The 13131-nt window shown below is 30.9% G+C and overlaps 3 protein-coding genes across 13 annotated transcripts; 2 read left to right on the plus strand and 1 right to left on the minus strand.

Annotated features, from left to right (window-relative positions):
* Positions 1-618: 618 nt before the first annotated feature.
* Ptp69D (Protein tyrosine phosphatase 69D) lies at positions 619-6653 on the plus strand. Of its 2 annotated transcripts, none has more exons than XM_076406382.1 (9): positions 619-890; positions 1033-1204; positions 1294-2937; positions 2991-3232; positions 3289-3529; positions 3581-4457; positions 4510-5145; positions 5195-5428; positions 5775-6653. In XM_076406382.1, exons 1-9 carry the CDS (start codon positions 806-808, stop codon positions 5838-5840), a joined length of 4197 nt encoding a protein of 1398 aa, XP_076262497.1. In that variant the 5' UTR covers positions 619-805; the 3' UTR covers positions 5841-6653. The 2 variants fall into 2 exon arrangements, with proteins under 2 accessions (XP_076262497.1, XP_076262498.1); XM_076406383.1 differs by having other exon boundaries at positions 3596-4457.
* Positions 6654-7049: 396 nt separating this feature from the next.
* On the minus strand, positions 7050-10508 carry LOC143197742 (uncharacterized). 2 transcript variants are annotated; one of them, XM_076406433.1, is made up of 6 exons: positions 10389-10508; positions 9370-9553; positions 8375-8659; positions 8240-8323; positions 7373-7665; positions 7050-7317 (listed from the first exon to the last, which is right to left on the minus strand). In XM_076406433.1, exons 1-6 carry the CDS (start codon positions 10394-10396, stop codon positions 7143-7145), a joined length of 1029 nt encoding a protein of 342 aa, XP_076262548.1. In that variant the 5' UTR covers positions 10397-10508; the 3' UTR covers positions 7050-7142. The 2 variants fall into 2 exon arrangements, with proteins under 2 accessions (XP_076262548.1, XP_076262549.1); XM_076406434.1 differs by lacking the exon at positions 8240-8323.
* LOC143197741 (glutaryl-CoA dehydrogenase, mitochondrial) lies at positions 8503-13118 on the plus strand. Of its 9 annotated transcripts, none has more exons than XM_076406424.1 (11): positions 10400-10518; positions 10577-10669; positions 10737-10808; positions 10864-11039; positions 11424-11558; positions 11608-11841; positions 11899-12028; positions 12085-12362; positions 12416-12590; positions 12772-12932; positions 12991-13118. In XM_076406424.1, coding segments are annotated over exons 2-11 (1425 nt in total). In that variant the 5' UTR covers positions 10400-10518; positions 10577-10667; the 3' UTR covers positions 13053-13118. The 9 variants fall into 9 exon arrangements, with proteins under 9 accessions (XP_076262545.1, XP_076262547.1, XP_076262539.1 ...); XM_076406426.1 differs by lacking the exon at positions 10400-10518 and having other exon boundaries at positions 10527-10674; positions 10864-10945; positions 11004-11039; XM_076406431.1 differs by lacking the exon at positions 10400-10518 and having other exon boundaries at positions 10527-10674; positions 10864-10945; positions 11010-11039.
* Positions 13119-13131: the final 13 nt, after the last annotated feature.

Raw genomic sequence — 13131 nt, forward strand, 5'->3', positions numbered from 1 at the left:
TGGGATGGTCTATAGCTTGGTTACGAGCCGGTCACTATCCGTTATAAAAATATATGTGTTTACTTAATGTTTATATATTTTATTTACTTAATAACATTTTAATGAGATGAGATTGTTGTTTGTTGTGCATAAGATAAACATTACATAAGTTATATAAGCGTAAACAATACCATAATATAATAATTAAGTTTGATTTTATAGTGTTCGTTTTTTTTGTATCAAAACGTTGACGAGAATATACGTTTTTTTAAATACCATACACCACACTACATATCTATGGAGGTGGACACTTTTTCTAAAAATAGGGTGGTCACTTGGTTAATAGCCAGATCCATTAATAAAGAAAAAAACAAATAAATCATTATTCAAAAACAATGTTCCAACATTACAGTTTTCTTTTATATGGGTGTAATGGATGTCATTTTGAATATAATATATGAAAATATTTGTGTTTTGAATAATCAAATTTCCACTTTTTTAATTACGGTATTAAAAAGAGAAAAGATTGCACTAGAAATTATTGTCCATTATGCATTATTTTATAAATTTTATAATATAGATGCTGCAGAAATCTATTATTTACTCAGATACTCGGCGATAGTGTCGGCATCTTTTAAAGGACATTTTAATGGGCTTCAATATGGCTTCCATAATAAAGTAGTCGGCGATTTGTTTTGGAAAAAATGTCGAGCAATTCCAGTATAATAGCATACAAGAAATGAAAATATTTGGTTAAACACTGTTCTTAAATATAGTGCTTAAATATATCAAGAAGCAGTGAAACTTAGAGTAGTACTTACGCACCATGATATGCCAAGCCCATTACTACTCAACAATTAAAATTATTTTGTATTTACTTCTTTATCCCATGGTATATGGAAATCCAGTGGGTAGGTTGCCACTATAGTTCTATTTTTCTTCCTCTTGTAACTATGTATATGTTTTTTTTAATGTAGATCTACTTGATAACAATAATATTAAAATACTATAAATATTGTGACTGAGTCATTTATCTGGTTAAATTTATTTTAGATGAACTTATTCCTGACGATAAAGAGTTAAATATTACAATTGAGGTATTAAAACATGATAATCCTTCTCACTTGCCATTGGGTGAGAATGTTACAATTATTTGTAAAACTAAGTGGATGTCCAGTCAAATATGGTGGACGTTTAATGATAAAAATGTTTCTGAACAAGAAGGGTAAGTAATAAATAGTGGCTAAAACATTTTATTGTATGAGGCAATAGAAAGATAAGTAGTATTTTATTGGACTTCTTTGCCTCTTTCAGGTTTAAACTTGAAATGGAAAGTGAAAACATAAATAAAGAATCAGGAAACAAATTTGAGGTCTCCATACTTCATATATTAAATATAAACTTTAATCATGTTGGCAGATATGTGTGTCATGTTGCTAATAAAAATGAGAGTGATTTAGATTTTTCCAAGATTGAACTCAATGTTACTAAGCCTGCTAGAATATCAAAAATCACACCTCCTGTGTACACTACAATTCATAACACAACTGACTTAAATTGTTTAATTGAGGGATATCCTATTGAATATATAAAATGGAAAAAAGATGGATATGCTCTCCCTAGTGATATGTGGGATAATAGTTCATTTAATGAAACTATGGTAAATTCTACTCTAACTATTCAGATAACCAAAAAAGATAATGGTACATATACATGTGAAGCTAGAACTCAAATAAATGTTGTGAATGCCTCTACTGCTATATTAGTATTGGATAAACCACAAATAAATATTGATGTGATTAAATCTATAGGAACTAATAAAATATTTATGAATTGGACTGTTAATGATGGCAACAGCCCTAATGAACTCAAATACCTTATTCAGTATAAATCTGATAATGATACTGAATGGTTATATTATAGATCTGATATTAACAATACCAAAAATTACCTTATTCTTAATGTAGAAAGAAGTAATACATCTTATACAGTAAGAATAATGGCTAAAAATCCACAAGGTGAAAGCCAGTATGCTACCAGTGTCCCAATTAGAACATTGGATGAAGAGCCGATTTTTGTGCCTGTGGTGATTGTGACTGGTGTGACTTCTAGTTCCATTACAATCAAATGGAGCATGCCTCCTAATAAATTTCGTGATCATATTCATTATTATAATCTTATCCTTAGATCATATAATACATCACATAAACTCGAAGCTATTCAACCTGCTAGAGACTACCTGTATATGTTTTCTGAGTTAAACTCAGCTACAACTTACAATTTCCAGGTAGCAGCATGTAGTGATTATAGTAAAGAATGTGGACCTTGGTCTGAAATTGTTAATGGAACTACTATGGATGGTATGTCGGGACCCCCATCAAATGCTTCTGTTGAATGCAGATTTGACAATATAAGTCATACAAACTTTGTATATGTTTCTTGGGGATCACCGAATCAGCCTCATGGTGTAATTCAGTCATATAACGTAAATTTAGAAGGAAGTGCTGAATTTTTAAATGATCAAGGAGTCATGGAGCACACAACATGGGGACCTAAAGTTACTAGTACAAGTGAAAAGACTTTGAATACGAGATTTTATAATGTATCTGCTAACACAAATTATACTGTAAGAATATCAGGTGTGACACGTGTACGGAAAAACGGACAGGCTGTTGTTTTATCGTGTACAATGCCACCGACTTTACCTGATAAACAAAAACTCTCTAGAATTCACTGGCAAAAAATGGAAGAGCAGGGAAAATGGATGTTTAAATTATTTATGCCAAGAATCTCAGAAAGAAATGGACCTATATGTTGTTATAGGATTTATTTAGTTAGGATGGAGGCACAACAGAAATTATCTGAATTACCTACACCTGAAGATCTAACAATTATGTCCTACCAAGAGGCACATAGAACTCCAAAAGGTGGTGCTTATGTTGCAGAAATGTTTCCAAGGTATGCTTATCTATGTTTTACCAATTTTATTTAAACATAATATTTTTAAACAGTGCTACATTTCATCAAGAAATATTTCTTGGTGATGATCAAGTTTTTAATTCAACAAACACGGATTGTGATGAATGTATAGGCTTAAGGCCTTACAATACTCCCAGAGTGGAAAAAGAAAAATTTCTAAATAAAACACTTTCTAACCGCGTAAGAAGAGATGATGTTCTTAGTGATCCATTGCCACCTTATGATGGTACCTTGGATATTAATAGTAATTACACGGGATTTGTCGAAATGATTGGTTGGTTTTTGCCATGTGGTAATGTGTTGAATAATTTCATTTGAAAATAATTTTAGTTCACGACAGTCCGAATAAAACTTACATGGCTGCTTATAGTAGCTACTTGGATATGATGAACCCAGGGCCTGAAGTATTAACAGCACCACCTACCGAAACCCTTAGTCTTATATTTCAAGTATTGTGCGGTCTTATGGTTCTCATTTTACTCCTTTTAGGGGTAGTGTGTATTCTACACCAATATACTAAACAAGCTCATGCTCAAGCCGTTGAAATGATCACCTTTAGAACATCTCTTAGGTAAACTTAAAATAAATTGTAACAATATCAAAAATTTTAAGAACAAAAAAGTCAATTTTCTTTTAGGAATCTTCGCGGGCGACAGAGATTGGTATCGCTGAATCCACCGGATATGAGCCCGATAAATAAAACAGAACTGGTGTCTGCTTATATTGATCATCATAGAGATTCAGATTACGGATTCCAACAAGAATTTGAATTACTTCCGGATAGATTTTCAGATCGAACAACACGATCCTCAGATAGTAAAGAAAATATGTACAAAAACCGTTATCCAGATATTAAAGCTTACGATCAGACCAGGGTTAAATTATCTCAAGTCGACAGTGTTGCTGGCTCAGATTACATTAATGCTAACTATGTTATGGGGTATAAAGAAAGAAAGAAGTTTATTTGTGCTCAAGGGCCTATGGATACTTCTGTAAATGATTTCTGGAGAATGATTTGGGAACAACATTTAGAAATGATTCTTATGTTGACCAATCTGGAGGAGTATAGTAAAACTAAATGTGCAAAATACTGGCCAGATAAAACAGATGGTGATAAGACATTTGGAAAGATAACTGTAACACATATCCAGGAAACTCGCTATTCCGATTATATAGTTAGGGATTTGAAAATTTGCAAGATAGGGAATAACAAGGAATTAGAAGAACGACTTATTACACAATACCATTATTTAGTCTGGAAAGATTTTATGGCACCTGAACATCCGAATGGCATTATTAAATTCATAAAAAGGGTTAATGAAGCTTACTCTATAGAGAAAGGTTGTATTCTTGTACACTGTAGTGCTGGAGTTGGAAGAACTGGTACTTTAGTGGCTTTAGATTGTTTGTTGCAACAATTAAAGGAAGAAGGCCAAGTTTCTATATTTAATACCATCTGTGATTTACGACACCAAAGAAATTTCCTCGTTCAATCCTTGGTATATAATAAAATAATTTCTATCCATTTGATTTTAAGCCTTTTTTTTTCAGAAACAATATATCTTTATTTATCGCGCATTAATGGAGGTCGCACAGTATGGTGATACTGAAATAGCTGCGAATGAATTAAAGGGCACTGTTGATAAAATACGCCAAATAAATAGAGATAAAAATAAGTGCAAATTAGAAGAAGAGTTTGAAAATATCATCAACGCTTTCGAAGACAGAAAATCTTGTTCCGTTGCGAGTGGAGAAGAGAACAGAGATAAAAATCGTTCGGAAGTCGTCATACCGTATGACCGAAATCGAGTCATTTTAACTCCTCAATCGGGCAAAGAACATTCCACATATATTAATGCTTCTTTTATTGAGGGCTATGATAACAGCGAATCCTTCATTATAAGTCAAGATCCTATGGAGCAGACTATCAACGATTTCTGGAGAATGATTTCTGAACAAGGTATCAGCGTGATTGTTATGCTCTCTGAATTAGGTGAGGGCAAATGCGCCCGTTATTGGCCGGAAGAAGGTACTGATGCTACCTACGATCATATCATTGTCAGATATGCTCAAGCTGAAACTTGTCCTTATTATACAAGAAGGGAATTCTATGTAAAGGGAAGGGACGAAGAAGAACATAAAGTCACACATTTGCAGTATCATGGTTGGCCAACTGTTGATGGAGAGGTATGCGCAAAATATTTTCAATGTTTAAGCTATATATTTGTTTGATCAGGTGCCAGAAGTTACCAGAGGTTTAATTGAATTGGTGGATTATTCTCAAACTGCAATAATAAAGACAGGTTGCACACCCTCAATGGTTGTTCACTGTAATTTAGGAGCAGATAGAAGTTCAATGTTTGTTGGATTGAGCATTTTGGTACAACAACTTAGAACTGAACGTAGAGTGGATGTATTTACAGTTACTCGGAAGCTCAGGTCTCAACGCCATGCTCTTATTAATTCATATGTGAGTATTTGCTTATTAATTAACACCATTACACCCGTTCTTTTATATGCCATTAATTAAAGTATCACTAGGTAAAAATATATATCAAATGAAAAACTGTACTTACCTTTCTTTCTTGGCATATGGCAGATATATGTCCCCAATTTTCCATTTTATTCTAATTGTGCCTATTGTACAAAGAAATTTTATTTACTAAGTATTGCAGTAATTAATTTTTTTAAGAAGTAATTGTTTTCGTGCTTGTGAGATAAAATATAATAATCCTTGAGATTGACCTCCGGGGTGATACAATAATAAATAAATGTTTAAACTTATTTATTTCTACATAATGCTTTTTTTATTGCAGCCACAATATGAATTTCTTCATAGAGCCATAGTGAACTATGCAGAGCTCCATGGCTTATGTGAATAAGTAATAAGACAACCATTTTTTGTGTGCCATATGTTCAAATTGCCATTCCAGGACTAAGCCATGCTACTTGGCTTGAAAGGAAGTCTAGATATTTTTATATGTGCTCCAGTTTTGTATATCATATATTCTTAGAATTAAAAATAACCTATATTGTCAGATGGACTATAACAAAAAATAATTAACCGCAGAAATCTTTGTGCTCAATTTTTTTAAACTGCATATTGAATACTCTATTTCATTATACTCATACTCATATCACTGCGGATTTTTTTACACTTACAAAAAGCGTTTGTAAATTTTTCACAAAAAAAAGGTAGCACTTTTTTAGCAGCTCTAATCATAGATAGTTTTCATTTTGTGATATATGACGGTGTTTTTGTATGACTTAGTATTACAATTAATTTATAAAACTTTGTACATGAGCTCCCATGATATTAATATTCACAAAGGTACGAGTATTTGTAATCTCATCAAAGACAAGTGTGTCTATTTTATGTACTCAAATTTTTGTAATTACTTGTTTTTAATCTCGAATCTATCAAGCCACCCAAAAATTGAACGTCTAGTTATAACAATTTTAAGTGGGAGAGGGCTTGTTCATTCTGGTAGTGCTTTTTTGCCTAGATATTATTTTTATCAGTGTGTCTTCGTCATTTTGTATGTTATACATGTATATAAGTTTATTATTATCCCTAGGTGAAATACAAAATTAAGACTGTAATTTATACGAGATTTTTGCATCTAAGGAATATTTATTTTTAAATTTAGTTAACTTCCATTTTTTATTTCTGATAATAAAAAACGTACACATAATCAAGTTTTTATTTATATCCCCTATACCAGAAAATATATAACACTCACTAATTTTTTTCAACATACTTATTTACGCGCCATTTATTATGCCATTATAGTCTGGCATTATATTTAATATTTAGACATACATCTAGAAGTTGTAAATAACATATAAATAGTTGTACTTACCATTGCAGTTGTTTGGCATTTATTCATTATTAATAAAGCGTTTATATGTTTAATACCACCATCATTTCTTATAAAAAACCACCGCACAGACGTTTTACTGTGAAATACGCGGACTTGTGATGCGCGAAGGAGCTGCCTAGTGACACTTTATGCGTTGGCGGTTTATTTAAATTTAAACCAGTGTTATTGGCAAATATAGTTAATTGCTCTGCGAAAAAACAAGAAATATAACATAAATATACATTTAATATAAATTACATTCTACTCTAAATACAATAAATTAAATAAATAAATAAGTTAATTAAAATGCTTTGGTTGCTATTAATGTTTTTTATTGACTGCAGTTTTCTTCTTTTGAGCTGTCGGCGGTTTTTTAGTCGATGGTACTTTTCTCTTAGCACAAGGAATGGCCGTACATTTTAGATGTTTGTTTGCGTATTTTTCACTGTTGCTTATATATTTTCCAAACGTTCCAGGCGCTATCCGTTTCAATAATCTAAAAAAATAGGGTGATATTCAATGTAGTTTAATTTTAATGTCAGTTTAATTACTTATAAAACCTATTTTCTTCAATACTGAAACTTCGTGCTGTTTTTGTCAACTCGCAGGCAAATCTCTCCGCGCATTGACCTTCGATGGCTCTTATCGCTAATTTTGTCAAATCATCTAACTTTTCTTTATTGGTAGGAGGTTTGATTTTGCCTTTAATCCCAAATTTTGGTACGATTATCATTGATACCAAAGCCATCACTGCCATTCCGATAAAACCCGAAATAGCCATGAACAAGGGTTCAATAGGTTTCGCTTCTTTCCTTGTTGCTTCAGTTGATATGGTTATGTTGTGCTAAAAATATGGATTAACGTCAGACGTGTTGTTTAAGTTCTTGCTGTTATTTTGTCAATATTAATTTGTTATTTACAAAATTAGTAAAAAAGCAAAATTTGTGGTTCTTAAACTCTTAAAGGCTTTTTCGTCAGTGAATTCTAAGTTCAATTAGCATCTGACATGAATTTCAAACTTTCTTATAAATGAATTATTATGGTAAATACAGATCCTGGTGACATTATAATATAGTGAGAATTTATCCCAAAAACTAATAATAATACAAATTAAGGAATTATTGTCGAATTTGTACCAAAATAGAATTAAAGTGGCGCCTTTTTAGAACTATAAATAGTAACATAATGTAAAATTCGCATAAAAACTTATATATTAAAATAAACTATAAACTTATATACTGGTGTAGTTTTTGGTGCAGCATATTTATTAACAATTTGAATATCTAAAAATGTATGTTTCAGATGTACGGCCTATTTTTATCTAAATCGCCATCTGTCAGAGCAACTGTGTTACTATAAATATACAGAGGTGTATTTGGTATAATGATGGTAATTGTTTAGTGTATTAGATTACGTACCTGATGATGGTGTGAATGATATGTGAATGGTGGTTTGTATGTGGTATGGTCCTTGTAAGGATGTGAGTATTTGTGATAGTTAGTCTAAAAATGTATTTCTTAAAATAATGATTGATAGTAAATTTAAAATCTTACAGAAGCTTCCGTAGGTTGTAACTTATCAAAAAAACTCTTTAACGGGTAATAGTAATAATAATATCCAGAATCCTCCGTTGGTATTTCAGAATGTTGGTCATTGTTACTCAGGAAATAGCTCGGTTCTTTAACAGATTCTTCTCCATCTAGATGATGAACAGCCGCCTGTATATATTCACTATCTCCCGTGTCTAATTTTAAGGTATCTCCTTTTCTGACAGCTTCTTGATATAACGCAGCTAATTCACCTTTGGTAAGTGTCAATGGTGGTGCATCATCCGAAAACTAGAATAACTCCGTTATAATTATAATTTACGTCAGATTAATATTTGACCTTTACATTAAATCAGAGCAGTAAAAAATTCACGAAATTTAAATAAGTATCACTCTTACCTACTTATAAAACCAGTTAACTGATCAGATGATGCCATATCATTGTAAAAAAAATAGTCGAAAATATTAAGATTAATAAGAAGTGGGTAGAACGAAAGCATTATTAAGTTGCCATGTTGTTTTTTGTTTGTATTTTAAGATGACCTATAATTGTTGAGGTAGAATTCGTATTTAATTCATATAATTAAATCGAATATACCATGAAGATTAAATTATATGGAGATAAATATTTTCAGTATAATATATAATGTGACCCTGAATAAGTTCTAGTGTTTTTTAAAACTGTTAATTCCTTTTTTTTTGAAGTAAAAGCATATATCACTGAAATTATTGGATGTTTTTTTGATTGAACATTGAAGAGGTCATAGTTGAACAGGATAATGTTTGGTTTGGTGGAAAAAGCTGGTGGAGCAAGACTGATTTAAACGTTTTCGGATTGATTTTCGCAGATTTAGTAATTTATCTGACTTAATTTTACATGCTGCTTATAATAGAGCGTTTATTAATGCACTAAAATTAAATTCCTGGTAATACTATTGCTTGGAAAATAGCAAAAGAACTTATTACGGGTAGCTAATTTTATTTCGACTGTATTGTGTTACCTCATGACTTCGGCCGTATGTAGATTTTGGCTCACTAGAAATATGCGTGTCAATTCTCTTAATATTCGGGTTGGTCTTCATCCTTCTTAAGCTTCTAATAGCATTTTGCAGGTAGTGTTGCGTTGTTTCATCGCAACAGCCAATCGTTATTATCAAGAAAACAAGCAAGACAGTAAAAAGTTCCCTGAAAGAAGATTTCATCTATACTATAAATTATAATTGAACATTCCTCTTAAAGGCAATTTGCGTTATTGTCAAAGCAACGCATAAATCGAATAATTTATAGATAATAAACTAAATTATGTACGGATAGTTTGTTATGCCTTTTTAGCGATGTAGGTTTTTCTTTGTTTATATTTATGTCGTTTTGTGTGCCATCTTTCATAAACCCCTTTATTATAAACTATATTTAAGGTTTGGACCGTTACAATAAATGAAATAATACACATTTGCAGATCTATTAAAGCATGACAGTTTCAAGAATATACGCTTTAGTGGTTTCATATACGTTTTATTTTATATGAAAAATAAAATAATTGATTATTGACTTGTATTAAATCGTTATTTGCTTTTTTGCTGTTTTAAAATACATTAATGTTATCAATAAATGGAATTATTTTATTCTGTTTATTTATATCATAAATTATTGATATATGTTTTTCTAATTAAACAGTAATAATAAAGAAAAAAACATTAATTAACATGTTGGAATTTTAATTAATAGAAAGTAATTAATTTAAAAATATTTGTCATATAATTATTAAAAGACTATTTATAATTTTGAATTCATAATATTTATTGTTAATATTATAAGAAAAAGTAATGAGTATTAATAACGAAAATAAAAATATATTAATTAACTTTTTGAAATATTAATCAATAGAAGGCAATCAAGTTGAAAATACTTGTCACGCAATTAATTATTAAATTGTGTGGTAATTAAGAGGTTTAATGTCCGTATTTATATTAGGAAATGTTATGTTAATTAAACATTTAAAATGTAATACTATTTCACTCACCTTATCATTTTTTTATTGTGAATTATAAAGATTTTCGCATTATAAACACAACACAAGAACAAGCGATAAGAACTAGAGTACCACCTTGGGTAGACGGTTCTAAACTAAGCGTAAAATTGCTGAAGAACCGGTAAGGTTATACATGTGTATGTGGTTTTACCAGTATTAATAAAATTACCTCCTGACAGAAAAAGAAAACGTCCTATTTAAAAAACGTCGTATATTTTGTGATACTTTGGAAATATCCAATCAAAATTACAGCGTATAAAGTGCAGACGAATGTAACGTATATTTTGATGTGATTTTTATGACCTACATTGTTTTTAACATCTATTACATATTTTTAAGGATCTATATAAAATTTTTCTATTCCGGATCTGTCTATTGTACTTGGAATCTTTATGTTGCGATAACAATTCAGTAAATAGTAAATATATTTTTAAAGCTTGTTATTCAATATATCTTAGTCTTGTAGAATTAATTCAACATGTTTACTGGGCGATGTTTCAACTCTGCAACATTGCAGTGTATCAAAGACATTAAAAGTGCTATTAAAAGTATCCTTTTTTTTTAACTCGTATGGTAAAACTGTTTTGTTTATATTCCTTAACCTAGTTTTGGATGTAATTAGAGAGAGGCATACACAGAAAGGTAAGTGAATGTAGGAATAGCTTAAGTTAATTAGCTGTCATATTATTTCTAATTTCATTAATACATTTCTTAACTTTGACCTAAATTATGTTAAAATGCAAATATTAAATACAGACGGAAAATAACAATATATAACGATAAATATAGATAGAATCACTGTTTAATAAGCTTTAAACTCAAAGATGATGTATTTATGTACGAGAAAGTTATAAAATAATAATAAATATATAACAAACACTATTCAATTTATTGTAGAAGCATTAATATTCATTCGAATCTTAAATTAAACAAAACAATCATTTTACGTTGGAATGAATGACGTGTTGTTTTTACATCCTGCTATCGAGTTAAATACAGAAAAAGATGTCGCAATTTGTGTTTTAGTTGTTTTTAATTGGGAAGACCCATTAGACCTTGAAAGTCATTTTTCGGACGAGGAAAAACTTATAAGGGACCAATTTCGTCAATATTGCCAGGAAAAACTTCTTCCACGAGTCATTTTAGCGAACCGAAATGAAGGTAAACGGGATTCTGATTGAAATTAATGATGATTGAATATTTTATATAGTGTTTCATAGAGAGATTCTTAACGAAATTGGAGAATTGGGCGTATTAGGATGTACTATAAAAGATTATGGATGCGCCGGTGTATCGAATGTCGCGTACGGTCTTCTTACAAGGGAGGTAGAACGGGTTGACAGTGCTTACAGATCTGCTGTAAGTGTACAGTCCTCGTTAGCTATGGGTGCTATTTATGCATACGGTACAGAGGAACAAAAACAACAATATTTACCAGAAATGGGTAAAATAACTTAATAAATAATTAACGTTTATAAATGAAAAAAATCAAATATTTTAGCAAAAGGAAACTTAGTGGGATGTTTTGGATTAACAGAACCAAATCATGGGAGTGATATTGGAGGAATGGAAACAAAAGCCGTATATGACTCAGCATCAAAAACATATACATTAAACGGTAGTAAAACTTGGTATTAATTTATTTTGGATTTCGTTATAGCGTTTATAATCGAAGAACTATTTATAGGATAACTAACTCTCCCATAGCTGATTTACTTATTGTTTGGGCTAGATGTGAAGATTCTAGAGTAAGAGGTTTCCTCATAAATAGAAAAGAGCACGGATTAGGCTTAAGCACACCTAAAATCGATGGCAAATTTTCGTTGAGAGCATCCACCACCGGAATGATTCTATTAGATAACGTAAAAGTACCAGAAGATCATCTTTTGCCTAACGGCGTAGGCATGAGTGCACCATTTGGTTGTCTGAATAATGCGCGATATGGAATAGCTTGGGGTGCATTAGGTATTATTTTTTTGAGTTTCTACTGGTTAGTGTTTTCAATTCAAACAATTTAGGGGCTGCTGAGCAGTGTCTAACATTGGCTCGACAATATACCTTAGAAAGAAAACAGTTTAAAAGGCCTTTAGCTCAAACTCAGTTAATTCAAAAGAAATTAACGGACATGCTTACAGAGATAACTTTAGGTTTGCAAGCCTGTTATCAAGTTGGCAGATTGAAAGATAAAAATTTGTAAGTAATCGAATAATACTAGGAATGTGAGTTAATTTTAAGAAATTGAGGTCACGATTTGGGGAAGATCAAAGTAATCAAAGTAACCACATTTTTCATAATAAATATAAGTATAAAAAGTCCGGCAAAATTAATTCACAATCCACAAAATACAGATACATAAAGTGCGTTTGTTCAACAGACATACTCCTGAAATGATATCAATTATTAAAAGGAACAATGCAGGAAAGGCATTAGAGATAGCAAGATTAGCTAGAGATATGTTGGGTGGAAATGGTATTCAAGATGAATATCACATTATCAGGCACGTGATCAATTTAGAAGCAGTAAATACTTATGAAGGTACACGTTTATTTTAAAAATGTTTACATATTTTCAATTATATTGATTTCTTTTGTAGGAACACACGACATACACGCACTTATTTTGGGAAGAGCAATAACTGGCCTATCAGCATTTTAATTTCCTTTAAAATTATTCTTTATTGGTAAATATGTACGAATAAAAATACACGAGAAAACAAATTTATTGATATTGTGTT

The sequence above is a fragment of the Rhynchophorus ferrugineus genome, unplaced genomic scaffold, assembly GCF_030347505.1.
Source record: "Rhynchophorus ferrugineus isolate W39M unplaced genomic scaffold, kcgeb_rfMv2 rfM5, whole genome shotgun sequence".
Lineage (NCBI taxonomy): Eukaryota > Metazoa > Arthropoda > Insecta > Coleoptera > Curculionidae > Rhynchophorus > Rhynchophorus ferrugineus.

Coding starts and splice junctions, on each gene's coding strand:
- Ptp69D (XM_076406382.1), top strand. CDS start 806: ATGATATGCCAAGCCCATTACTACTCAACAATTAAAATTATTTTGTAT. Junction 3,233..3,288: donor GGGATTTGTCGAAATGATTG/GTTGGTTTTTGC, acceptor AAATAATTTTAG/TTCACGACAGTCCGAATAAA. Junction 4,458..4,509: donor ATTTCCTCGTTCAATCCTTG/GTATATAATAAA, acceptor TTTTTTTTTCAG/AAACAATATATCTTTATTTA.
- LOC143197742 (XM_076406433.1), bottom strand. Junction 8,660..9,369: donor CATACGGCCGAAGTCATGAG/GTAACACAATAC, acceptor GAGTTATTCTAG/TTTTCGGATGATGCACCACC. Junction 8,324..8,374: donor TACAACCTACGGAAGCTTCT/GTAAGATTTTAA, acceptor ATACATTTTTAG/ACTAACTATCACAAATACTC.
- LOC143197741 (XM_076406423.1), top strand. CDS start 10,696: ATGACCTACATTGTTTTTAACATCTATTACATATTTTTAAGGATCTAT. Junction 10,809..10,863: donor TATGTTGCGATAACAATTCA/GTAAATAGTAAA, acceptor TTAGTCTTGTAG/AATTAATTCAACATGTTTAC. Junction 12,363..12,415: donor AATAGCTTGGGGTGCATTAG/GTATTATTTTTT, acceptor CAAACAATTTAG/GGGCTGCTGAGCAGTGTCTA.